The sequence below is a fragment of the Amblyomma maculatum genome, chromosome 7 (genome assembly GCF_055883805.1).
Source record: "Amblyomma maculatum isolate TAMU_Amacu chromosome 7, ASM5588380v1, whole genome shotgun sequence".
NCBI lineage: Eukaryota > Metazoa > Arthropoda > Arachnida > Ixodida > Ixodidae > Amblyomma > Amblyomma maculatum.
In genome coordinates this window covers 86,612,147-86,638,423 of record NC_139350.1, presented here as the reverse complement: position 1 = coordinate 86,638,423, position 26,277 = coordinate 86,612,147, and the positions used below count along the sequence as shown (strand labels likewise).

The 26,277-nt window shown below is 43.8% G+C and overlaps 2 protein-coding genes across 2 annotated transcripts in view; one reads left to right on the top strand and one right to left on the bottom strand.

The window, feature by feature from the left end:
• ValRS (Valyl-tRNA synthetase) overlaps positions 1-16,594 on the bottom strand; it is a 112,991-nt gene extending 96,397 nt beyond the window's left edge. The window contains exons 1-6 of the mRNA XM_084609211.1: positions 16,228-16,594; positions 15,265-15,337; positions 12,196-12,296; positions 8,974-9,101; positions 4,211-4,375; positions 70-151 (exon numbers count right to left, since the gene is read on the bottom strand). Of these exons, the coding sequence (XP_084465337.1) occupies positions 70-151; positions 4,211-4,375; positions 8,974-9,101; positions 12,196-12,296; positions 15,265-15,337; positions 16,228-16,401 (723 nt within the window). The 5' untranslated portion in view covers positions 16,402-16,594. The remainder of the gene's footprint in view (positions 1-69; positions 152-4,210; positions 4,376-8,973; positions 9,102-12,195; positions 12,297-15,264; positions 15,338-16,227) is intronic.
• Positions 16,595-17,395: 801 nt separating this feature from the next.
• Positions 17,396-26,277, top strand: part of LOC146183875 (serine/threonine-protein kinase Nek7-like) — an 80,926-nt gene continuing 72,044 nt past the window's right edge. The window contains exons 1-3 of the mRNA XM_084609210.1: positions 17,396-17,983; positions 18,258-18,320; positions 24,328-24,438. Of these exons, the coding sequence (XP_084465336.1) occupies positions 17,813-17,983; positions 18,258-18,320; positions 24,328-24,438 (345 nt within the window). The 5' untranslated portion in view covers positions 17,396-17,812. The remainder of the gene's footprint in view (positions 17,984-18,257; positions 18,321-24,327; positions 24,439-26,277) is intronic.

The following is a 26,277-nucleotide window of genomic DNA, read 5'->3' as shown; positions in this document are numbered from 1 at the left end:
CAAAGTCTGAATTATTGAAATTTTACTGTATGTATGCTAGGCAGAATGAAAGTAACAGCCGCAACTCACAGGCTCCATGGTGAACGTGGCACGGTCAAAGTCTACAGAACATCCCATCATGCGCAGCTGCTCATAGATTCGGTCCCCCTTCCTGAAAAAAAAAAAATGTAGTGCTTTTGTCAACTGTACAAAAACAAAGAGGTGGAGGGAGACTTGCTCTGTTTACTTCTTTCGGCCAGCAATGCTATATGTGACCTTCAAACTCGGTTTCGAAAACCAAGGTCAGCATCAGTAAACTTCCTTACAAAGTACAACTGCAGCAACATGCTAACATGCAACCATGAATCTGCATGGTATGTGAACGCAGTACCGCCCCTTTTCCCACATCAAGTCAAGAAAAGCAGTTAACCAGTTTTTGTACAAGTGCAACTTAGACCCCAAAATTAACAGGCATTTTTTCTGACAAAGCACTGCAACTTCAAGTCAGTAAGTTTTGTATGGTGTGAGTCAACAAACATCAACCACCTTCAGAAACTTTGGTGGTTCCAAACAGACTGCAAAGCTTCCCGACCTCAAGCAGTCTTTTTTTTTTTCTCTTAAAAACTGCTGGCAAAGACAAACGCTTCACAGTACCAACAAAGGCCACGTGCAGCTTTGGGGCATTAAAAAATCAACACAACTCCCCCCCCCCAATACAATAATGGGCAAGGTCATGAGGCCAAGCAAGGACATAATGCACACATGATAACATTTTAATACTGGCACCAACATGATTAAAATAACCCATGACATCAAAAGTTGACCTCCGGGTTAGGTGGCATCTGCTACAGGCGCTCTTGCAGATGTAAACCCGGTGCCAACCAGAGCGATGCAAGCATCTCGTGGGGGCCACCCGCTGGTCAAGCGGCTTTCAAAGTGTAGCTCAGGAGTTTTCTCACGCCGATCAGTTGTTATGGGTCCGTGTCCACATAACAAAAATGTATGTGCTGTGGTGTGCAACATCCAGTAAAGGAACTCTCTGAATACTAAGTTTTCAAGAATATCTTTTACTTAGTCCTTTGACCTCACACAAGCACTTGCATGTGCGTACAGATAATGCAGTGATATCACTGAACTACCTCACAAAACTGAAATATTTTTCCATTGCCCGATTTAGATAAACCAAATTTACATGCAAAATCCCTTGACCTTATTTTTGAAACTTACGAGAAAGTTACCGTCTTCGCTGAGCTATGGCATGCTGAATGACTACAGACAGATTATAAATAACAGAAACCTCACAGGAAAGTTACACTACTTGAAAACCAATCTGCTACCATTTTTTTTTTTTTTTTTTCAGATACTATCACGAGTAAACATTTTCGCCTTTTCTTTGCCATTCGAATAATGCAAGGGATCCTCCTTGACGGTAGTTTAAAGCCAAAAGAGCGAGTTCATTTTGCACTGAGTTTGTTTCTGCTCGAGCATGCTTGTGAAAGGCCGCCTGACGTCCCTATTAAACATCAACACAAGACCAACACCATGCACTGAAAATTTTTATTCGGGCCAACCTCTCTGCCTTTTCCTATCAATAAATCCATCTATCTATCTATCTGAAAATTAACAGATGGCATTAATAACAGTAAACAATTAATGACAGCATCAATGACTTAACCATTTCATCATTTGGTACATAAACTTGCCGCTGTTCTTTGGATTCCCTTTACGCCAAGGAGAAAGGCTCCAAGGTCATGACTGGCACAGTCAGTAAAATAAATATGAACAGTGCAGCACCCAAATGCTCCATTATTTGAATTTCTTGTCGTACATCAAGCTTGTACCTACGGTTGCCATCCAGGTACGGGTGCGACGACAAGAAATTCATACAGCACAGCACCTGTAACCTGTATCACCTGCAACCTGAATCACCCGTAATCTGTATTACCTGTAACACATAGAGCACAACCACAATGTGACCGAACTTTCCAGCCGTAGCAGCACAGCACTCGCAGCTATAGCAGCACCAATTCTTGGCTGCCATGAACCTAAAAAGGCAAAACTTTGGAAAAAAAAAAAAAAAAAAACACCACTGGCATCTAGAAAAGCACACTCTGAAGAAAGATCTGATTTCCCCTCTGCCCCTACATGGCTGACCACCACACCATCAAGCGTAAGGGCGGTGCTGGCTGGATGAGAAGGAGATGAATACTTCTTTCATGGGGAGCTGGAAACAGCGATGGAAGCGCTACCAAGACGCCTATACGGATCCGAAGACCTCTGGCGCTGCATAGTTATACACAAACAAACGGAGTCCCAAAAGAGATGATATGGACTTCTGGATCCTGCCGGTTACGTGAGTGGTCGTAACTGCTTGCTCTCGCCATCCCCCGCAGCAGACACCAAGGAATGGCTTGGCCCGAAATAGGTACGTGGGACCCATGGGAGAACCAGTCGCGCACTGCCGCCCGTCTTTTGATTCCCAACAGCAAAGCAACCGATAAATACAGCACGCTTTTGCGGCGTTTTGTGGCAAACGCTGGAATGGCTTTGCTCGAAGAATGCGGCATGCATGGAAGATCCCTGCTGCCATTCTCAGCACATGCAAGCTTTCACCGCTGCGGTTGCACCCCTATACACAAGCCACCAAGTCAGAAGCCCTTCTTTAGCAGCCTTCACATTACAAGGATTACCGTATTTACTCGAACGTAACGTGACCACGAATGTGGGCCTTGCAATCCCATCAAAACGCTCATTCGTCGATGTCGTCTGAGGCAGAGTTCTCGGAAAATGAGTCTTCCTTTTCACTCTCGTCCTCCCAGATGATGTCGTCTGAAGGCTTTGCGGCCAGGCTCACATTTAAAAATTACCTCCTGCTGCATTTGCCACCCACGTGTGGTAGATTGTTTAACGTCTAGCCATAGAGCTGCCACAAAATTTCTGTTTTTTTCTGCTATCACAGATTTTTTTTTTCTTTTAAGCGAGCGTCGTACAGTGCACGGTGTGTTGCCACGCGCGAAATGCGATAACAACAGAAGTAACTGAACTAATATACTCAAAAGATGCAACATGCGCGTTATAAAGGTGACAATGTGATGCTGAGCCTACAAAAAAAAAAGTGCAAAGTTTTGATTTTGGATGGATTTGGATTTGGCTGATTTGGCTTCCCTGGTACCCATGTTGTCAACGTAACATTGTAAAACCCCAGAAACCAAAATCGAATGGTGACTGATTCATTCTGGCTGCACCTCAATGCTGCTTCAGGCCAACCGAATTGCAGTATTCGATTATAATGCAAGGGAAGGCTTAGGGCGGCCAAAATCATAAAAAAAAAAAAAAAAACTCGTTACATTTAAGTAAGTACGGTACAATGCTGATGTTTTAGAGCTAGCCTGCCAACCCTCTATATTATTGCAAGTACAATAAATAACATCTGAGTGCTCAAGATTTGCTGTACTGTCGATTACCTTTCTTCCCTTTGCGGCTCATAAGCAGACACTGCAGCCATGCGGTAGGAGAGGGTTTGGAGGCCGCGCGGCCCTTGTATTGCCACAACTCACAAAAATAATATAACTGCTTAAGCAGTGCTGTTGCCCAAATACAAAACTAAAATTAAGCTTAACCCATGTTGGCGGAGTGTTGACTTTCTTCTTTTTTTCTTTGCCAGTGGAAAGCATTTTTTAGTGATGACCTGCTTCAAGTAGTCACTGTCACTTTTCTAAGTTTGCATTAAAAGCAAAACATCAGCGTTTTAGGGCTCCAGGCAACCTCTCAAAACTTCAACGTGCCCGCCGATTCTTCCCACCCCTGCCTAAGATGCGTCACATTGTCTGCTAAATCCATCCAAAGGTGGCTACAAGGTGGCACTTAACAACCAATGGAGGTAGCGCCTGGCAATGCAGGGAGCGTACAGAAAAGCCCCAAGGTGGGGCGTCAGAGAGATGCAAAAGGGGTTGTGGTCCGACCCTCACTTGGAATACATTTCAAGCACCTGTTCTTTCAATAAAGCAAGACTAAAAAAAAACTGCCTGTCACCTTCAGCACGCAGCACTGCAAACTGCACCAAGCGTGACCCTGCTGAGGCATAGCAGAACTTGAGAAGTAGCACAAACTTTTCTATTCCCCCTGCAGGCATTTCTTTCCACTATACATAAGGTTAAAAGCATGTATCAGGCATTGGAGCAGTTTCTTGCGTTCATGCTGAGTATAAACATGCTGAAAAAGACAAACATACTCCTCCTTCCACTTCCAGACCTCTTGCACAAATGCTTCACGCCCGATGTCATGACGCGTCTTTCCCGTTTCACGCCACAACTTTTTTTCAACCACCACCTGGGTGGCAATGCCAGCATGATCACAGCCAGGGTTCCACAGTGTTGTGCGCCCCTTCATCCGGTGCCTGTGAAGAGCACAAGAATTCCATCAATTTGGGCTGTCTGACCACCATCAAATGCTCAAAGAATGTGACAGGTGCAGGCTGCTGCACTGTCTCACTTTGACTGCAGTTGTTGCACACACGCAATATAAGCGTGCAGGTGATGTTTGAAAGTTGCAACTCCACAATATACGCATGGAGCAGCTGGTCCTGGCCTACACTAAGCCTGCCCCCCCCTAACTGAACTCAGACACTCAACATTTGAAAAAATAAAGCTTACACATGAACCAGTGCGAGGTAGTAAGCACAAATGAGATGTTCTGCGTAACAGCAATCAAAACACGTCTTTTCGTCTAAAGTCGCTGGATCTCTCCCGTCGAGACTAGACACCTTAAAATATGCACCAAATATAGTAACAACCTTAGCTTACTGGTTAAAGGAGAACAAAAGCCCAGTGGTACCTAAATTGAAATCTTCAAGCCATGCACAGCCTGTTTTTACAACCTGTTAAGTGTTGGTTGGTTGTAAACAAGCTGCAGCTAGTGCTACACCAATTTACAAAAGTGCACACAAAATTCGCATCCTAAAATGATACATGCAACACAGAACACGCCGAACTAATACAGTTCCCAGCCCCATTATGTGATAGACAGCTACTGTTACTCACATTCAACACAGACTGTTTACCAAGATCTTGACACATTTTATTTTGCAACCACACCTCACATAGTAAAAATCACACCTGCAACTTTGCATTCAACAGCAGGGCCCTTAAGGGGCAGAACACTGGAATTTAGGTCTCATTTTTTTTCCGCCGCAGTGGAAAGATTGATGTCTAAAATGTTCGATTTCGTAACGTTTTTGTTAGAAAAGTTGTAGAAAATTTTTACCGGGAACTTTTCGATAAATGTGTACGACCGTTTTTATGTAGTCCGATGCTGGAAACCATGAGCAGCGACCACAATGACCACTGGTGATCGACAAAAAAGATGTACCGAAAACAAATATAGCTTTCACTCGCCAGACAGTAATCAGACATTTTTTGCATAGAGTAACGTCCTTTTCAGTTTCACACTCAATGCTGTTACGGCACAATAACGCACGCCCTCGTCGACGAAAGTTTTAGTGGGCACTATCATTGCTTCATTCACGAAATTGCAAACAATGTGGCGCCATCTAGTGGCAAAACCTGAAAGCATACCTCTCGCAATGCGAAAGCAGGGTCGTTTTTATTTAAGGACGCACTGGAGAGAGCGCAAAATATAATAAATTATGGCCAGCATTCCTAGAAGAAAAAAGAACAGTGTGCAGTTACGAAAATCAGCGATATTTTGCTGACATGTAGTCACGTGGGGGGCTACACTGAAAGTACTAGGGTTTCTCTGCTAGATAGTGCCTCAGTTGTTTTTATGCGATTTTCAATGGCAAATTAGAATAGTAAGCCTCTTTTCTTTGATATTGTAGTGCTCGATCTGCACTATATGAGGCAAGATCTTTTCATCTCCACCATAATCCCATGACATAATTTGACCTGTGTTCTGTCCCTTTAAATCTAAAGCCTGCATGACACAGCTACTATGTTAAGGATTATTACCTATAGCTCCTCGCATAATCCATTAGGTTGGCCCTGCCCACCCCAGTATCACTAATACCCGTTAAGAACAAAAATCTAAACAAACATGTTAGTTTGCAAGTTATATGAGGTTTTATGGCGCAAAATCAACTATGGCTATGATGTGCCAAACACAAGGTTAAAAGATTTGTTATGTGAAATGCTTAGAGTTACAGTATATATAATTGATTTAAAACATTGGCTTTCTTGAGAAATGTACAAACAAGAGAAAAATCGACGATTCTTGTTCGCCTAAAAGCAATGCAGGAAGGATGAAATGGAATGTGTTCATTATAAAATACAGTAAAATACATTTTCCTAAGGTCCTCAAATCACAGGCATGACATTAAAATATGAATGACTGTGAGACCATCGCCGCACAATTCACACATGCTAAACAAACATGCTAGTGCCTCACAGCTGCAAGTGCTGTTGTCATGTTGCATTTCATACATAAGCTTTCTAAATTGACAGTTTTGCCATTACAGGTGCACACAACGTTGAGGTAAAGTCAGATTAGCACTTATGAAAAGGGCACAACAGTCAAATCTCATTAACTATGAACACCAAATTAACAAATTTTTTAAGAATCCCCATCAGATTTCTATGTTTTCAATGTAAAACTATTTCAGAATTATGAATTTCAATATAGCGTATATTTCAGAATAACATACAGTCGAACCCGGATATATCGAACTCGAAGGGGATCGCGAAATAGTTCGATATATCGATAATTCAATACACAGAAATCGGCTTGTGACGGCACTTACAATGCGAAAAAACGATACCGTATTTGTCGTGTAATCAACCCACTCGCATAATGAACCCACCCTCCACTTTTGCACCGAAAATTTGAAAAAAAAAAAAAAAAAATGCGTTAAGGCCAGCTCGCTCACATGCAAGCGATTGAGCGATCTCAGCGATGAGCAGCAGCGACAGAGCGAAAAATTTCAAACTTGTTTGAACTGCGTCCCTCTCGCTGCTCGAGCCACCGCGGCAGCTCAAAACAAAGTTTCTGTGTCACTGCGGCAGAAATCACGAGCGTTTCTGCTTGCATATCGATGGCGCGCGTCAGTCCGTTTCAGTCGTCTCATCCACGGCTCATTTTTTAGCAGCGTGCCAAGATGCTGTGCAGCGATAACGCCAGGGCGTGTTTATCTTTTGATAGCTCCTGCGGTGGCGGGGAGCGAACTTGGCAGCGTGCCCGTGATAGCTTGGTTGCACAAGCCTGGTTCGATTTATCACGCCGCGCTTGAGACAGGCGTCATGATTGCAGCAGCTGACCGCGTGCTTTCGTTGATTCGTACATGCAAGGATAAACGACTCCCGCCCAAAAAAAAAAAATCCTGCCGCTTCTTAACGTCTGAACAGCACAACGATAAGAAAGGATGACTCGCAAAAAAAACAATCAAAAAAAAAAAAAAAAGGCAGAGATGCCGCTTTTTAACGTCCGGAAGCGCCATAGCCACGTCAGCCGCCGCCCGCGCGCAGAGGGTTCGCAACACACGCTGGAGAAAGCGTCCTACGCCTGTCTGAAAACTGGCTGAGCTGGCTTGGCGCATGCTGAAGGAGAGAGATAGCTCGGCAAAAGGATGGGCACATCCATGCACATGGCTTGCAAACGTCATGTGTTAGCGCGCGGGAAACGGTAACCGCAGATGCGTGCCTTTGGGGGAATGGGCGCGGCGCTGCCCAGACCAACCGTCGCCGAACTGTCCCCTCGGTCCCCTCTCATTCCTTCCGTGCGTGGCTTGAAAACAGCACGCGGCAAACGGCCAAGGGTGATGCGATAGTTTTTGGGGAAGGCACACTTTCCAGTGCGTGGTGCGGAGTTCAATATATCGAACGACCGGTGAAATTAAGTTCGATATATGACGCGGCTTTCCTATACTTTTACATGGGAATTTCAAGGGGATATTCCATGAGTTCGATATATCCAAAATTCGATATATCCGGGTTCGATATAACCGGGTTCGACTGTACATATTTTATGTTTTCTTCTATAAAGTAGAAACATCAGTATGATGAATTTGACTAAAATCACAGCGCCGCAGCTCGCTGCTCTTGCGTGAAACTGAAACTGCAGTTTCTGTGTGCATGGTCCATGGGCTGTAGCTATCATCATCAGCATATTTAGTGCCAGCTCCTAACGGCACAACAAAACTTTGGTTTAATATGCAGTGGCCAGCAGGCCTAGCCGCCTGCCTTTTTGCCATTCGCACATATGGGAAGGTATTTTTTTTTTTGTCACGGATTATCTTATTGCAAAGTTTGTGCGGGATCTGACGATGATTGCAGACACCGAAGGTGCCAAGAAGATAGGAAAGCAGCTTTCACTGTAAAAAATCGATGCAGGGAAAAAGCGAATCGGCCTATGAGGACTGCTAGCATTGCCCCCATCGGCCGCCCCGATGATTATGAAAGACCGAGACATGATTTACAAACTTCAGGGAACACCAAAGATGAGGTCATATCGAACTCTGATGTTTTTTTGCACATGGACAAAGTCCATACTTTTATCACACGGTGCAATCATGCACCCGATGAGGTGTTGCGCAAAGTGGAAGGTGTATGTGCTGTAGTGGTGTAATGTAGTGTGCGATCGTGTTTGCTGCACGCGGCAGAAGAAAATAACTGATTTCTTCAAATAAATCGCCTTTGAAGTTAGTGCACTCTTTTCACTTGAGGTTTTGCTTGTCTACACACGTGCCTACTACCAAAGTACGTCATTTTCATACCTAAGTTTGACCCCAGGCTTATGATCGCAGATTTTTCATTACATTTCAAAATAAACGATTTTTCGCGGTCCCGCGGGATTCGTTATATTGAGATTTGACTGTATTTACAAGCCGAACACAGCCTTATAATTAAAATTCCCACAGGCAACTGCCACTTCCGGCACATTATTGCCAATTGCGGTACTATTACCTCGAAGTTCCTGTCCTGTAACTGTGTTACAATAAGGCACCAAGACTCTGTAGCACACGGCACTAGGGAGCAGTGCACTCACCAGCGGGTGATAGCATCTTCGACAGCCGAGGTGAGGGCATGCCCCAGGTGCAGGCTGCCAGTGACATTGGGTGGCGGGATCACCATCACAAAGCGCCCTTTAGGGTTCTCCGCCAAGAGATCTCTTCCCTGCACAGACACATTCCATAAAGCTACAGCAGCTTGTCAGGCACATCTGAAAGCAGTGCATCTCAGCACGAGGAAGAGAACCCGCGTCAGCACATCTTGGGCAAGTTTATGTTTATCTATGGGCATGGCAGCTTCTCATCTTTCTCCATGTAGTGCCAAAGGCGAAAGGATCTCATCCATTGCTCACACAAGTCACAGTAGCCAGCAATGTCGCTTTTTTTTTTTTTTTTTCATATACAGATGACCATTCAAACAACGCTTTCTGCCCACGTCAACCAGTCGGTGCATGTGACGGTGCAAGCCGCAGAGAGCTCATCGCAACCATTACAAACATATCAGCCTACCGCTGCAGCCGGGCTTTTGAGTCATGGCCGTAGCTGATTTCATTCATTCAAATCATGATTGAGAGCAGCTCAACCACGGCATATGAATGCGCTAGTCACGTGATGTTTTTCTCTGTATTTCATGGGCTTCCTTTTCAGCTCAGAAAAAAAGATACGTGTGAGGCTTTCTCTATCGCAAAGAATGAAATGGAGATTTATGAAGGTACTCTCCAACTCTGCATATCACATTTCTTCCCTAAAGTGAATATTTAGTCATTTAGAAAAATTAACCTAGTCAACTAATTATTTGCAAAACAAAAAATTGCCTGTGGTGCACATGACAGCTGGATGCAATTGATTTCCCTGACCTACCTCAAATATTTCATTTTTTAACCATTGGCTCAATTAGCTGGCACACCTGGTATAAGTTCTGGTTAGCACAGTGCCACCATTCACTGCAGAAGTTATCCAAATGAACACCAAATCCTTGAGAAGAACCCAGCCATTAAGCCCAACAGTTGCTCCTCCCTTCCCACTTGATTGCACAATGCAGTTGCACCAGTACGGCCATTGGTCCACGCAGCTCCTGTCATTCAGCATGCGTGCTACACAAGCGGCCCTTTCAATAACAACCTGGACTAAAACACTCTCTCCCACCATGTCAATAGAGTTCACTCATAAGCAACATTCAAGTGCATACTATACCTTACACTGAGATTCCATATTACAACATATAATAGGAAAACCACATACAGAGAGGGCAGACAAAATATAAGTGGAGAGACTGCAAAAAAGGCAGTTAGACTTCAATGCTAGTAGTATGGCAGATGACTACGTTACCGTAACAACTAACATTCTGTTTCTGTTCTAATCTCAATCGGTCGAAACACACAGATTTAACTTGCTCCAAGGCACTCAGGAAATTCTGGTTCCTAAAGCACACACTAAAAGATGCAATTAAAAACTGTAAGCTAAGGTGTACATACGAATCTGTAGTAAGGGTTGTGCTTGAATATTCTTCAACAGCTTGCTCCCCGCATTTTGCAAAAGGTATCGTTAAACTTAAAAATGTCCACAGAAAGCGATGTTTATATAACAACACCATAATCACCACATTTTTCTAGCTCATACACAAATGTTATCACTTGACACGTCAGTACTTTTGCAAGTTCGACTTGAACCCATTTAACACCTCGCCATTTATGCCATCTTTAGAAACTTAAAATCTTCATCTTGTTCCTTTTAAAGTTTAATTGTGGAATGACATAAGTAGCATGTTACATCAATTATATAGAAATCAATAAGTGCAACAATTAGCAGATCACGTGCTTTCTTAATGCAACTACTCTGTTCACTGACAAATTCAGTGCAGCCACTCTGACAATAATGTACTTTATGTCATTGCTATTCTTTATGTCAAAATTCTGTGCCTACTTTTGCAATGTCTCTATGCACCAGGATAGCAGTATTTTTAAATAAAATATAAATGATGCTGCCTAAATATTTTAATCCCAAAGAGGTCTTACAACAGTGCACAACAGCACACGGGAAAGTGGAACAAAAGTTAATGCAGCAGTTATGAGTGTCAAATTTAATACAACAAAGTATCAATTTAGTAAAACAATCATAAAAAATGCATCACATTACCAAAAAGCAAAATACATGCAACCGGTTTCAGTCATGCAGATGAAAAGCAACTTCCTTGTGAAATTTTCTTTACGACTTTTTGCAACACAAGAGCAAGCTACAAAAAATGACGTTTGTTAATTCTGTCTTCCTATATGAGCAGCTGCCATCACCAATATTTTTCAAATTAGAAGCTTGACCCTGACGCCTTCCCTGTGACCTGTTACATGAATGTTTAAAGGTGACTGGGCCTCAAGCAAAAATTCACAAATGAGCTTTTCCACATAAACCAGTGAACCAAAACAAGATAGCACAGCTCTTGCTAAAAGAGTTCTGGAGGCATCCATACAGGTGCCAGAAGTGTGGTTTGGAAGTTGAAACATGTCTTGAAGGAATCACACAAAAAATCATGCATATCCTTATTGCAATAACTTGAAGTGAACTGTCGGCCATCTTTCTTGGGTCACATGAGATATGTGGCAAAGTCTGTTTGCAGTTTGACACAAGGTTCACTGGTGATGGACGTAGCATATTTGGTCTGATTTTCCCAGCATTTGGTCCAGTTTTCTAGGCTCGGAATGAGTACATGCTGGTCCGCTCATTTTTTAGTGAGCATGAGCAATAACAGAAGGCAGAAAACCAATGCTACAAGCAATCTGCAGGCTTTTTGCCACTATAAACATCACTGCAGGTTGTTAAACATTGGACAATACTCAGAAAACTGTTTTAAGCACATCTGCAATGCACTGGTAGCAAGTTCCAGTTGGCCGCTGGCAACAGCTGTCACGCGCTGCCAGTCACTGACAGGTAAACAGCAATAGCAACTTGCTCAGGCCAGCACACCCATACAATGCATTTCTGATTTTTTAGAAACACAGCAAAGAGCTACAGTCAATTACAATTGGCCTCAACATGTGCCATTTCTAAAGTCAAAAGAGAATGTGCAATGGAAGCTGTTACAAAGGCAAACAAGCCTCTAAAGTTGTCTACTGCAGAATGTAAGATGTTCCCCAGCTAAAATGTGCTAGTGTGGCACATAATGCACTCACCATTGTTGTGTGGACCTTAACAGTCACCCTAAATCACTACCCACTATAGCAACACTTGCATCAATTACTGCAATAGCATCATGCAATAATGCTCACCCCATATTCAGGTTTGAAGAACTGGCTTTTTTCCCACCAGGCATACCAGGCTGCCTCCACATACCGTGGGCTGTAAGCATCTGGCATCGGACACGACGTGTCTGTGCAAGCCAGGTTGCATCAACGTCAGAAAAGAGCCACAAAAGAACACCTAGTGACAATGTTCCATACCCTCGCTGCAGCACCACCAACAGCAAAATGTATAAGTAAATTAACCTGCTTCACCCTATGTCTCCCAATTTAGCACAAAGGACACCTCTCCTGAATCACCAACTGGAATGAACAACGAAAATTGAGAACCTCTAAAGCCCAATAAGTAGAACCTCTAAAGCCCAATAAGTAGAACTCTATCCATGAATTGGAGGGTGAAAAAGACTGCCACATGTATCTTTCCTGGGCAAAAGTGCACAGTAAGAAGACAGGGCAGGTTTTTTGGCAAGGAGGAAGTCACCCCCTCCCACCTCAAGGTAACAAATTTAACATACAAAAACCATGCTGAACTACATTCGCTGACAAAAAATTTAAAAAAAAAATAATAAATAAATAAACAAAATAAATATGTTGTTCAAATGGCCCCTAACACTCCCCTTCAAGAGCGACCTATAAATCTGCTCCATTTGGAAGCGAAAGTGGCTCATACAACACGAGCTTTGGTTCGACTGCATCGCTCCACCAATTTTCAGCAACACCTGCTGTCAATAGATCTGAGAAGGTGACCATTTTTATCTAGAGGCATGACAGCTCTCTTTTCCACATCTGGTGCATCTACTTCACAAGAATACCAAAAGGAAACGCCACTACAGTAGAACCTCTTTACAGTAAAGTCACCGGGACTGGTAAAAATCTTTACTATATCATGGTCTTTATTATTATCAGTGGTCAGTGATAACATGGTCCTGAAGTTGCCGTTTGGTAATTAAATGGCTACTTACTGAACACAACTTGTTGCTCAATAAAAAAAAGCACTCTAAGATACCTTCCATCTCTCTCTTACCGTCTCTTCATCCCATTAAGTCAGTTATACGATTTTTAGTTTACATCTTGTGGAGGTACTTCTTAAGCATGAGGGCAACGTGGCTATGAATACAGCAGAGTTTGATTTCTTGGGAAAACCAAAGCCTGTCATGAACACGGCATCATGTTACGCTGTTTCTGTCTTTTAAAAGGCAATAGATGAGAAATGCGCACCGCAGTCAAGTGCTGCAAAACTGGATACGCCTCCAGTTCTTGCCACTGCTGCCTCGTGCTGTGAATGTTCGCCTGTTCCTTAAGCTGTTTCTCGCTGCACTTTTACTCTCCTTTACTTTCTGAACGGACCATGCCACCTTCTTTTCATGCATGTAGGCAGCTTTACTTTTCTTTTTTTCTTATGCGCTGCTTGCTTTCCCTCACGGCTCCAAGGCTTACATAAAGCTGGCTTCTCCTGAGTGCTATTAAGCCTAGTGGTAAAACCATTTATAAGAACACTAATTAAAAAAAATAAAATTGCTTCATGATTCTAGGTAGCACGCGTGTGGTGATGTCATTTCGTGGGAAGGCGTCACTGCGGCCAGACTCACTTTATTATAACAAATTTTTATTAATGCCTTTACTGTAAAGGGGGGAAAACGTACATTCGTCTATGGAAGATGGACTAGGACTTCAGTTTTACATTACTATATACGAGTTTACTATAGCGGGGTTCTACTGCAGTAGTATAGCAAACCACACAACAGCATGTGATGCATACCCCTTTTGCTCCACATGTTGCACACGTTTCCACAGACGCACAGTTATGCACTTCATACTTATTTTGGCTACGACACACAAGTACCCATGTAAAACTGTTGATATATCCAAAGCACCATACATCCCCTTTGGGGCAAGTAAGAAAACAGATAAGCAGCAGAATCATTTGGACCTGCATCTGTTAGCAATGTAGCATTTGGCATGCTGTGTGCACATTCAATTTGGTTCCTTTAACCAACAAATTGGCCTTACAGTGATATCGCCTCATAGGATTGCAGCTATACTCCCGGACAATTTTTTTTGGCTATGCCACCAAAGCTACAGAGCTGAAACGCATCCGCTCACTGTGCAGCAGAATATAGTCACTTCGTAATTTTGCGCATCATGCTCTCGAATGTTATACTAGTACAGAAATATTCACATCATTATTACATCACAATTGTACAACGCAAGCCAGTAAAACGTTAGTGCAGTTAATTTTGAAATCAGTCCAGTAGGCTAAGTAAACTGGATGGCTGCGCCATCTGTCGAGAATCTGCTGAGGAGTATGTTGGCTGCTTCAGCTGTGTCTACCAGACAGTTTCTAAACGCTTTCGCAATGCACTTGTTTCGGCAACGTTCGCAGCGCATGATATTCATTAGCGAATTTTCCTTTAGGCCTTAAGTACTCTAAAGAAAGTCATTTCTGCGTCGTTGGCAGCTCGAAAACTACATAACCTCAAGAAAAGATTAAACTGAAAGCATAACTGAGGCCAGATATGCCAGAACTACATAGTAACACCGTAACGAAAGCTCTGCCCCCACAGCCTTGGCTGCACAGCCAAAGTTGTCTGGGGGTACAGTAGACTGGGTACATGCAGTCAGTCGCTCCTGGCAGACAGCTGCATATGCAACTTCTGACAGCAACGACCTTTTACTGCACACTATCAACACTTCTAGGCTGCAAGCAGCACAGGCTAGACATTGAGAAAAGCACCAACTAGGAAAATAGTGGTCACTAGATGAAGAGAATGCTAAATGTATGCTACTGAAATGCATCTTTACTGCCAACAATGTCAAGAACAAAATTGTATGTGTGAAAAGGAGCGACAGAGAAAGAGAAAGTACTTTATTAGGGTTGCATATAAAGCACCCAGGATGATTTGGTACACCGATGACTTATCGGCCATTCTGAGCAACATGGATCTCATTTCTTAGGGTGCCTGACTACAATCACCCCAAGGAGTGATATGCATGTTCTGCCTTGCTTGGATGGCGTACAGACTACAGCTAAAACTGAGTAAACACCCGACTCTGGTTGCAACCATAGTGATTCACACAGTTTGGCTTTATACTACTTGCCTTTTTTTTCTCCCGGTGCAGTTGGCTTATCATAGATGATCACCTCTTTTTCTTTTTTCTCCTTGGGCTTTTTCTGTGAATTGGGAAAAACAAATAATAACAACACATCATAAAGATGACAATGAAACAGTGACAACCACTATGGAATGTAAGCTCAAAGCTCACTCTGAAATGAGAATGTACCATTTTTGCCAAAAGTAACAGGACAGCATGATATACTTCTCAGTTGCCTTTTAGAGCTTTTACATCCCCCCCCCCCCCCCCCCGAGCTAACTCTTAATCTCTAAGGCAAGGAAAACACCTGTCCTCACCTTTTAAGCCCTTTCCCTTCTTAGGGAAACCGTGAACTCTCCACTGCACAAGCGAGAAGCAAACCTGGATGCTTTTGGCAAAGACGTGCATTCGCGACCGCCGAATCAGATCAGATCACTACAGGACGGCCGAAGCCGAACAATAACCCGCGCAACGGTATATCATTACAGCAGAACACGGCGTGTTTAACGATCTCAGTGACCCACTTCGCTGGGCCGGTCGTGATCTGACAGCAACTCGAGCGATGAAACGAACTGCCAGTTTGCAACCGAGACACAGTTACTTCTGCGATGAACGAGCACAAATGCAACAAGCTGCATTTTAGCACAACATCGCACAAGCATGAGTATAGTCAAAATGATTGTCCGCTACATTTGACCAAATGGTGAATTAGCGAGACCATCAAGCTGTGTTCTCCAGATACACACGATGTTCAATTATAATTATTTCACACCATAACATATGACCGACTGCAAAAGAAGGGGAGGAGAAAGCAGCCTATATTACAGGAACGCCACGCGTTCCACGCGGCACTTCCACGGCGACAGAATGAATGAAACCGGCTCGCGGTTTCACTCATTCGTCGACTCAAGGCCCTCTGCAACGATCGCTCTGGAATATCAATATGGGAAGTTTAACGGCCCTACTCACGTCGGTGTTTGGCTGCGCTGTCTGCAGCTTCTCCTGTTTTTGCTTGAACTTCTCCAACTTCTCCTTTTTCTTGGCTTCTTTCTTGAGCTGGACGGCGCTTTTCTGGCCTGGTTCGCCGCCCTGACCGACGACGGCGTCGTTATCGTTTGTAGCGGAGTTCACGTCTTGCGGCATGATTCCCGATCAACGACTTTAAGCAGGCTATGTTACAATTTTAACGAGTACGGGGGCTTGAAAAAGGCGTGACAAACGCACGTTGGTAACCACTTGACTACGCGCAAAGCGCGTGCCTACAGCTACTCGTCAAGCTCCTCAAGAGCGAGATGCAACGTATGAAGCGCGTAGCGAGCACAGCGAGCGCGCGTACGAGAGGAGAGTTGATTCAGTGCAGGAAAGGTTCGCCACAGTTTCACATAATACAACGCAGCTTACGCTTCTAATAGCTAATGTTATAAAACAATGTAATTTGTTATAGTAGTAATTTGCTGGCATATGTAACTGCAATTATTTTTATAATAGTGGTTAGCTTATTTTGTTTATGAATTCATGCTACTATAACATCTTTTTGATGCTAGCTAGCAGGTGAATTTAAAAACAAATTGTTAAAAAAACATTGTAACTTGTTATGATGTTGATTTTTTTGTATATATAAGTGTATTATACTAGTTTAGTTTGTTTATGAGTTTATGTTACTATAGCAACCTTCTGACGCCAGCTGACAGGTGGATTGAAGAAGGAAAGTTTAACTGTGCAGTAATTTTACATTTCGATGTGTTGAAATCACGACCTTATAGAGGAGGTCGTGGTTGAAATATGGTTACAGTTTCATCCCTTATTCCTTTTAGCGTTCTTAAAGAAAAGAAACACTCACGAAAGCAGCTCAGCAGAAAACCTAGCAAAAGTTAATGACTGCAAAACCCGGGTGTGTCAATCGCGGTTACATGCACCAGCTTGTGATTTCATTTTCTTACATGCAGAATATGCACTTCAGTTCATGTATTTTGTCGCCCTTGTCAGATTGTGTGAACACGAAATATGTCGATCAGGGCGCGTTGTAGGTGTAGTCTAAGCTCCCTACCCTACGTTGGTCATGAAATGCACGCCGCCGTCCTTTGCGCTCGTCTTTCGGATGGCTGATTCATCACGTGCAGCGCGCAGCAATATGAGCGCTCGCGCGACAGAAAAGCGCGGCTTGCTGCTGTAGCGTCGCGTCGGTAGCCAGCCGCCAGCCTTTGTCGTGCCAGCCAAGGTGATCTTTATCGTTGTGCAGACGACGGCAGCCTCCGCGGTGACTTCGCGACGGCACGTCACCAGCCGCTCGACCAATGCCGATCCACGTAACTAGATGCGTAACCGTAACCTCCTCCGCGCTTTGCTTTTTCTGTCGCCGCCGGCCGCCGGGCCGACATGTGAAAGCAGAAAGAAGAAACTTGAGTTCCGCCGCAGCCGTACGCGACGGCCAAGTCGTTGTCCGGAGCGGTTTGCGAAGAATCTGTAACAGCTTCGCTTTAAGCCCTTGATCAGGCAGCGCGCTCGTAGGCGCTGGTTTCCCGCAGTAACGCCCATTTGAGGCACGTCTTCGAAGATGGCAGAGGCAGCTGAAGAAGTGGTGCTGTCGAGCACCGATTCAAAATACTGCGGTGCTGGTGACGAGAAGTTCGAGCTCCTTAGCCAGATAGGTGTGGGCACCTTCAGCGTGGTGTACAAGGCACGGCGCGTCGACGACGGCATGCTCGTGGCTGTCAAGAAGATTAAGGTCGGTGACCAGTACGGTATCCATGCATGCTTTCGCTCGTCCCTTGTCAACAGACTGCGATCTATTAGCGCTTGATTGCCGTTCTCATTTGCATGCGATACGCCGTTGCTCATGAGTCTCGCGTACGCAATATTAGCAGCTGATATGCGTCCTGTTCCTCGCGGGTATTGCCGCGCTTCCATGGAGTATACGTAGCGTTTCGCGGTATACCAGCGGCTTTGTTTCGAAATCTGCACAGGCGCCTTGTTCAAATGACCTGTTCGCTTACTTCCAGGTGAATGACATGCGCAACGAGAAGTGCAAGGCCAATTGTATGCAGGAAATGGCCCTACTTCAGGTGAACACCCCCTTCGTGAATGTTGCTCGCTTTTTTTTTTTTTTTTCGTTTAAAATATACGAGTTCTGTGTTTGCTGGCGTCTGCATGCAGCCTACCCCCATGCATCTGCTTGAGGTCGTTTACTGAGTTGATCACAGTGCGGCCCGTAATGACGGCGTGCACATTAACCAATACATATAATTGGTTCATGTTCACGCCCGTTGTTTACATTCTAAATTACGTTTACGCGGAGTCTTGAGGGTGAGGTGACCGTTTGCATATCTCCATAGTGTTTGTATGCTAACAGCCAGCTCGAGGTAAGCATCATGGTATGCATATAGTATACGCATCCTATGTGGCATATACTGTATACGTGAACAAAAAGTTGTGCAAGTGACAAGTTCGAGAATTACACCCATATGCTGGCCATATGGTGGTGGTTGTTCCTTTTGCAAATGATGGCAGTTTTATGCCATCTAGTGTTGCCATATTAAAGCTGGTATCTATACCGCGACAGTATGGAAACTATATGCATGCTATGTTTCATCAGTATGCATAAAAGTTGCAGAGCAAGTGGTTGAAAACAGCTGCAGTGTTGTGCGGGTTCCAGTTTGGCATGTGCAGAAAAAGGCATTTTTGCTATGTTTTATGACATACTTGGTCAGGTGTTACCTGCACTCACCATATAGTTCCCCTCTGTGCTGCCACATCGTTAAGATCGACAAAAGCATTTGTTGGGCGAGTTGGTGTTTTTGATGACCCATAACTACAGCGCCAACGACAGTACAGAGACCACACAGCGCTGTGTGGTGTCCCTCCATCTCTGTCCTGTCGTTTGCGCTGTAGTTATGGGTCATCAAAAACACCTGTGTGGTGTCCCTCCTTCATCTCTGTCCTGTCATTTGCGCTGTAGTTATGGGTCATCAAAAACACCTGTGTGGTGTTCCTCCTTCATCTCTGTCCGGTCGTTTGCGCTGTAGTTATGGATCGTTAAGATGTCACACTGGTACTGCTTTGTGACCTTTGCGTGCTAAGTTGCCCTGAGATCAGTTAATGGGCATTTCATGTGTTCAGTAAAGTCATGTAGTTGGCCACTGCACAATTACCCTGCCGGGGTGGCGCAGTGGTTAAGGCGCTCGACTATTGTGCCCAAAAATGCGGAATCGAATCCTGGCCTCAGTGGCCACTTTTCGGTGGAGGTGAAAATTAAGGTACCCATGTGCTGTACGATGTCAGTGCACGGAACCCCAGGTGGTCAAATTTTCCGGAGTCGTCCACTACGGTGTCTCTCATAGCCTGAGTCGCTTTGGGACGTTAAACCCCACAAACCAAACCAAACTTCAAAACTACCTCCACATTTGTGTAGTGCTGGCAGCTTAATAAGTATCCCTCTCGTTAAGCTAGCACATTCCTGCATCACAGTGGTTCAATTTCCAATGTCACATATTCACATGTCCTGATTGGGCCAGTCACTTATGACAGCACCACCTTGGCCTCATTCTTATTGTTTTCAAACTGCCTGCAATTTCATTCTCTTGTCTACAACACTTAAAAAGCATCATAGTGCTGCAGCATATGCATGGACAGGAACAAGACAAGTGCTTACCTTGTCACTTACCACGTATGCAATGCAACTGTGTGCACGTGCTCCGGTAACCAGTTACGGAATGCAAATATTTACAATATAAGAGCAACCATTCCAATCCAGGGAGCCTCATTCTCCGAAGGCATGCAGAATGCCTGAAAATGACACTGCTGTCTTTACGCTTGGTATTCTTGAAGGGCAATCAATCCACTTGCTGAGACCGATTTCACACTGGGGTTTGTAGTGTTGCAGTAATGACTCTGGATCAGTCAGCTCGGTGCAGTTTCTCTTTATGATGGTGGAATACTTTTTCAATTTTTTTTTCAGCTTTTCCAGCACATTTTGGTGTAATGTGGGTGAACAAGTACCCACATCAAAGTAATACAGTCAGTACAAGTGCGTTTAGCCATGCTATTGTGGGTTGATGTTTTTGTGGTGCTGACTGACATTGTTTCTGGCCATTAAGACTGAACTTGCTTTTTCTGTATTTTTCATTCATAAGCAGTAGTGCTCCTAACCACTGCAGTGAGTCTCTGGCAACACAAGTTTGCATCCTTATCAGGCCAGTCATGTGGTTCATGTCAAAATAAAGCCCTTCTTTGTCATTTTTGAGCTTGAGCGCAGAACATTTGCATATCCCACCTTCGTGGTTACGTTTTGTGACTTGTCTGGTATTATAAGGTGTGTCATTTGGGTGTGTCATTTGCTGTTCAATAGCTTGTGTATACAAAGAGAAAGCGCTGCTTTTAGGGGCCTCTTTTCCTTGCTTAACCAGTCAGGCTGATCTAGACAGAAAACTTTAGCAACTGAAAATTGTGACATTTTTGAGCTTGAGCGCAGAACATTTGCATATCCCACCTTTGTGGTTACTTTTTTGTGACTTGTCTGGTATTATAAGGTGTTTTTCTTTATTTGGGTGTGTCATTTGCAGTTCAATAGCTTGGGTATACAAAGAGAAAGGGCTGCTTTTAGGTGCCTCTTTTCCTTGCTTAACCAGTTCGGCTGATCTAGACAGAAAACTTTAGCAACTGAAAATTCCTTTTCCAGGGAATAATTTTGGAAGTAAAATTTTGAAGCAGACAAAAGCAGGGTCTTAGTTAAAGACATGCTTCTTATTGTAAGGCGACAAGTCAGACATGTTGGTATGCAAAGACTGGCAGATCATTAATTAACAAAAAAGTGTAGTGGGGCGCAGGAATTGGAAAACATTGGCTTTACCTGTGCAGAAAGGAATACTCGGGAGACGCCCTGCCCATGCAGAATTGTGGGAGAAATGACGCGGTATTTTTGGTCGGGCGGCCTTCTTGTCCAGGCATCACCATAAAAACGGTGTTTGGTCGGCAGGCCGCAGCAGGCGAGCAGTGGCCAGTGTAGACATGAAGAAAAAAGGTCCAATTTCACTAACTGCTTAGTGCCAACTGCCTTTTCTTTGAGCAGATTTTGCATTGTGCATTGTGCATTTTTCGTCGCAAAGAGAGGATAACCGATGGTCGCTGAGGGTAACAAACTGGATTCCAAGGGAAGGAAAGCGTAGCAGGGGGCGGCAGAAAGTTAGGTGGGCGGATGAGGTTAAGAAGTTCGCAGGGGTCAAGTGGATGCAGCTAGCACAGAACCGGGTTACGTGGAGAAATATGGGAGAGGCCTTCGCCCTGCAGTGGGTATAGTCGGGCTGATGATGATGATGATGATTGTGCATTTTGTGGCGTGGTGGCAAACAGAGGATCGCGAGCTAGCGTGCAACGAGTTCAAGCGCTGGATGGCAAAAAATCATTTCTTTGTTTTTTGGGACGTTTCGTCGCGTGATGACAGCATGGACTTAAACAGTTGCATTCCAGTATTCACACTCCGAGTGCCTTGCAGGCCGGTGTGCAGTACTTTGCTGCATTGTTCAGCCGTCTGTACGTAAAACGATAATCCTTTGTAGAGCTCAGATAGGTCGCAATACCTTAGCTACACAAATCTGAGTCTACCGTATGCAACACAGATTAACAGATGAATGTGTGCGGGTTCAGTCAAACATGCGATTTCTCACCGATTTTGTTATACAGCTTGATCATGTTTTTCCACACTCGCTGTAGTTTCATCAGCGTTCTGGTTACCTGTAATGCATGTTCGACTTAGACATTCCCACACACACATGCATATATCATTTTAAACTTTTAAGGCGGAGTCATATAATGATGCAAGTAAATTTTATTGTATTTTTCACAGTACTCCCAGTCAGTGCAGTTGAGACTTCGCTGCCCTTCACCTTGTCTGGCAAAGGTTATTTTCTAGCTTCGCAGTAAACGTGCACATGTGTATGATAACAGGACGCAGCTTGCTAGTTTTGTCAGATCCGGGCTTCAACTTAAAGGAGTCCCTTACGTATCCCCACTGGTAGGAAACGATGCAAATGCTATGTCTGACACTGCGTGTCCAGATATGGGCTGCAGCAGTAAATGAAAGCGAAGGTTATAGTATTTAGATAGTATTTACCACATGGTGCTTGCCACAGTGAAGCCCTAGCCTCTGGTGCAGTGTATTTAGCACCCTTAATTTTCTGGTAAAACCTAATGTCTCCCAATTCCTGCTCACCGAGCAAATTTGATAAAAAAAATTGAGGTTAAGCCTTATATTTTGCTTTTCCAAACAGTCGAGCATAGTTACTGTGTGGAAACCAGCAGCTACTCTAAGCCCTATGACAAAAATCTTTGTTCAGTTCTTGATCAAATTCTTGTCTTTCTACCATAACTTCACTTGAGACCTTGTTTTGACCAATGACAGCAATTTGAAGGGCATTGCATGGCAGGCATATAGTATGCCTTCACAATTGGATCCGTCTTCTGCGGTGCTTCTACATGCATGCAGTATGCAGACATCAGACAATACTCTGCTTGCATATGCGCTGCGGTAGTTTCATCACTGCGTTTTTATACAACTTTGTCGTGTATTAAAGGCAAGGGTCCCGGCCTACCACCACCTGCCGGGAACATCTCAGTCGCTGTTAGTATTCCTGTGTCCCCATATTTCGTAGTGAGGATCTCCTCTGGGAGCATGACTTCACTAGAGAACTAAAAATGTATTGATAGGGTCATCTTTAAAGAGTCAAACTCTACTTACCATTTAAATAAACTTCATTTTTGTTAGACCATATGGCTACAATTGAACAAGTTTACTTGTTGTGAACTTCTGGTACAAAAATAAGCGGGCTCGATTGTATACTGTTGTGGGCTTTTTTTGTGATCATGCCTTTGCTCTGCTTCTGTTGCTGTTGTGCATCTCACTTAGAGGCACAAGCCACTATCCTGATATCGAAGAAAATTTATCTGCAGCAAGAACGTAATATTTGACTGGTTGTCAGCTTCTCCTTTCCATGACGCACATGCGTGGCATTCTTAATATCCTATACAGTTGTCTCACAGTGCTGCTAAAGGCCCGTTTAGATTTGTGACTCACCGAGGTTGTGCGACCGTTTTGGTCTGAAAGAGATAGTCACGAGCCGTTTGAGCACTGCTTTAATTTCCAGCCTTGTGACTGCTGGTCACAAAGCGGTAGCTAATCAGCGGCTCAGCTGAAGTGATTGGAAGTTAGTTTTACATCCGGCTTCTCATTGCTGGTGAACAGTCAAAATCGAGGAGGCTCATTCCAAACGAGACCAATTCAAAAAAGCGACCAACGGATCACATTTTCAGGTGTGAACATCGGTCGAGCAGAGCGGCAGCCTGGTCGCATATGACAGCTGGCTGCACGCCCTTTTCGACTCTCAGGTGTGAATGGTTGTAAAGTCTGTTGCAGTGCAAAAATGCAGTCGCAAGTAAAGGAGAGCATACCCGACGTCTTTCAAGAGTGGCTGAACATATGACGCGTATCAGAAGTGGATGGTTCTGCAGAGTGACATACACAAAAGTGTGCAAGAGAACCGATCATTGTTAATGGCTTGGCTTTGGAAATAGGCTAAAAAAATAAAGCACTTTTGTGCACATCTGTGTTCCATTCAGTTTTGTTGCCTTGCTTTGTTGCATTCCACTATAAGGCCATTCGTTCGACATTTGGGCAATGCCATCAGAGAATTGACCAAGTTTAATTAAATAATTACGTAATTTTTGCTTGGATTGTATGCCACCTGGCCACTGTGGACCACCCACCAGGTACATCACAGTCCATCTGATGAATCTTTTTATGAAAGTGTGTCCAGCTTGGGCTGTTGCCCAATATTTGCAGTACCTTTTTATGTGAAAAAATTCATCTGCACATTTCTGAAACACAATGAAACATGGTCCAGAGACACTGAAATTTTACTTCCTGTAAGTGAATACAGGGCAAACAAAATAATCTTAGTGTTTTTCAGGAAATGCCTGAAAAAAAAAATGTTGTTTGGGTCTGCTTGTTTTGCGAGTATTGCCTTTTGGCATGTTTGCTCCATAGCACTGCAAAAAGTATTTTTTCATTTCCTTCTGCAGAAGCTAGACCACCCACACATCGTCAAGTACTACACCTCGTTCATTGAAAATGGAGAGCTCAATATTGTTCTTGAGCTCGCAGACAGCAGTGACCTGGCAAGGTTTATACAGGCAAGTCTCTTATCATAAGCTAGAAAGAATGTGTATAGAATAGAAGGGGAGATGCACCTCAGCAGTGAATGAAATGCTAACAGCAGGGTGCATGCTGAAAGGTCTAGCTTAGACCGTCCACAGGATGGGCACTATAGTCTGATTTGCATTAACCTTGCTCCTGTGTGTGTGTGTGTGGTTTCTTTTTTTTTGTCATTCATTTTCTAGCTTTGCCACTCAAGGACCACTGCTATAATGCTTTCGGTCAGTGCGGGGTAATTCTTGAATAAGGAATTATACTTTTCATCAATCTCGATTTACGCAGCATGGTTTTGCTGTCAGCAGTGGCTGTAGCTTGTGTGGGTGAAGTGAGTACTATTAAGTTGCCTGGCCTGCAGCACTTCGGTTTTACCTCCATTATCACCCTGTTACATGATCGTGATCCAGTAACAAATCTAAAAAGCGAGCATCAAAGAAAACAGGCTCAAAACTGTCTCAAACCCGATAGCGCACCTATGTGTGGCGGCGACAGGCAGGTGGTGCAATTATCTCCTGTAATCTTCTGTTGCCTTGAAGAGAAAATCTGGGTGCTTCCCGACATTCACATATTCTGGTAAAACTTTTGCTGCAGGTTTTCTTCTCCGCCTGATCCATTTTGGGAGCTGTGTGAAGGTGCATTCCTGCACAAATCTATCTTAAAATATGCCATTATAGTGGCCTCAGTTCAATTTCTGTGAACAACGCTGTGTTTACGATGTCTTAAACATTATTCTCAAATTACTGCCCGCTCCCCGGGTCAACAACAAATTTTGAATATTGCAGTATGCCATCATAGGCATTTATTGAACTGCGTCATCATTTTTAGTCGCTATGAGCTATTCAATGCACGTGCAAAAGCTCTCTGAATACTGTAACTTCATCGATTCGTCAGCCGAACCATCATTTCTGGCCATGAAACAAGTTTCAGTTTTGATTTGCTATTTTTTTATTCTTTAACATAATTTTCATTGGTATTCTAAAAAGCAGGTTTTTGTCTCTGAAGCAGGGGACGCCAAGGAACGGGCTGCAGTCGTAACTCAAAATGATCGAAGAACCACGGGAGTAGCCTCCAGAGTTCTTCCATCGTTTTAAGGAACCATCCTGCCTTTTTTTTATGTCCACTGCCCATGCATGGGTGTATTTAAAGATCCCAAGTAAATGGGCTTTAACACATGGATGTTAGGTTAGGGCGCTCGACTACTGTGCCCAAGGATGTGGAATCGAGTCCCAGCCATCACAGCTGCTTTTATGGAAGCGAAAAGCAAGGCGGCCGTGTGCTGTGCAATGTCGGTGCACATCAAAGAATGTCCAAATGGTCGAAATTTATGGAGTCCTCTACTACAGTGTCTCATTGCAGGAGTCACTTTGGGACGTTGAACCCCATAAACCAAACCAATGTTGTTCCTGTCTAGCAAAACAGTGCTGAATCTTGAGGGCTGTTGCAGTTTACTTGCAGTGAGGCATATTCTGCCCTTTAAGCACTCTAACCACAAGTTTCACAGCTATGAAAGCTACTTTTTTATTTCCATCCTTATAACCTCACTGGAAAATAAATTGTTTAACTCTACTCCAAAAGTCACGTCACAATTCACATTGCACAACTTCATCTCACCACCTCAGTACATTGCCTTGTCTTCACAAAGTTGGTGCCACAAAATTTCATTCCACAGCTTTTTTTTTGGTTCTTTTCTTTTAAGTGCACTAGCTTTGGTTATTCTGGAGGAAGTTCAGTTTGTATTGTAGCAACATGCACTGTATTATATGTATTGTTTTTACTAGGGGTATGTGAAGGTTGAAATTTTCAAATACGAATCGAGTGCG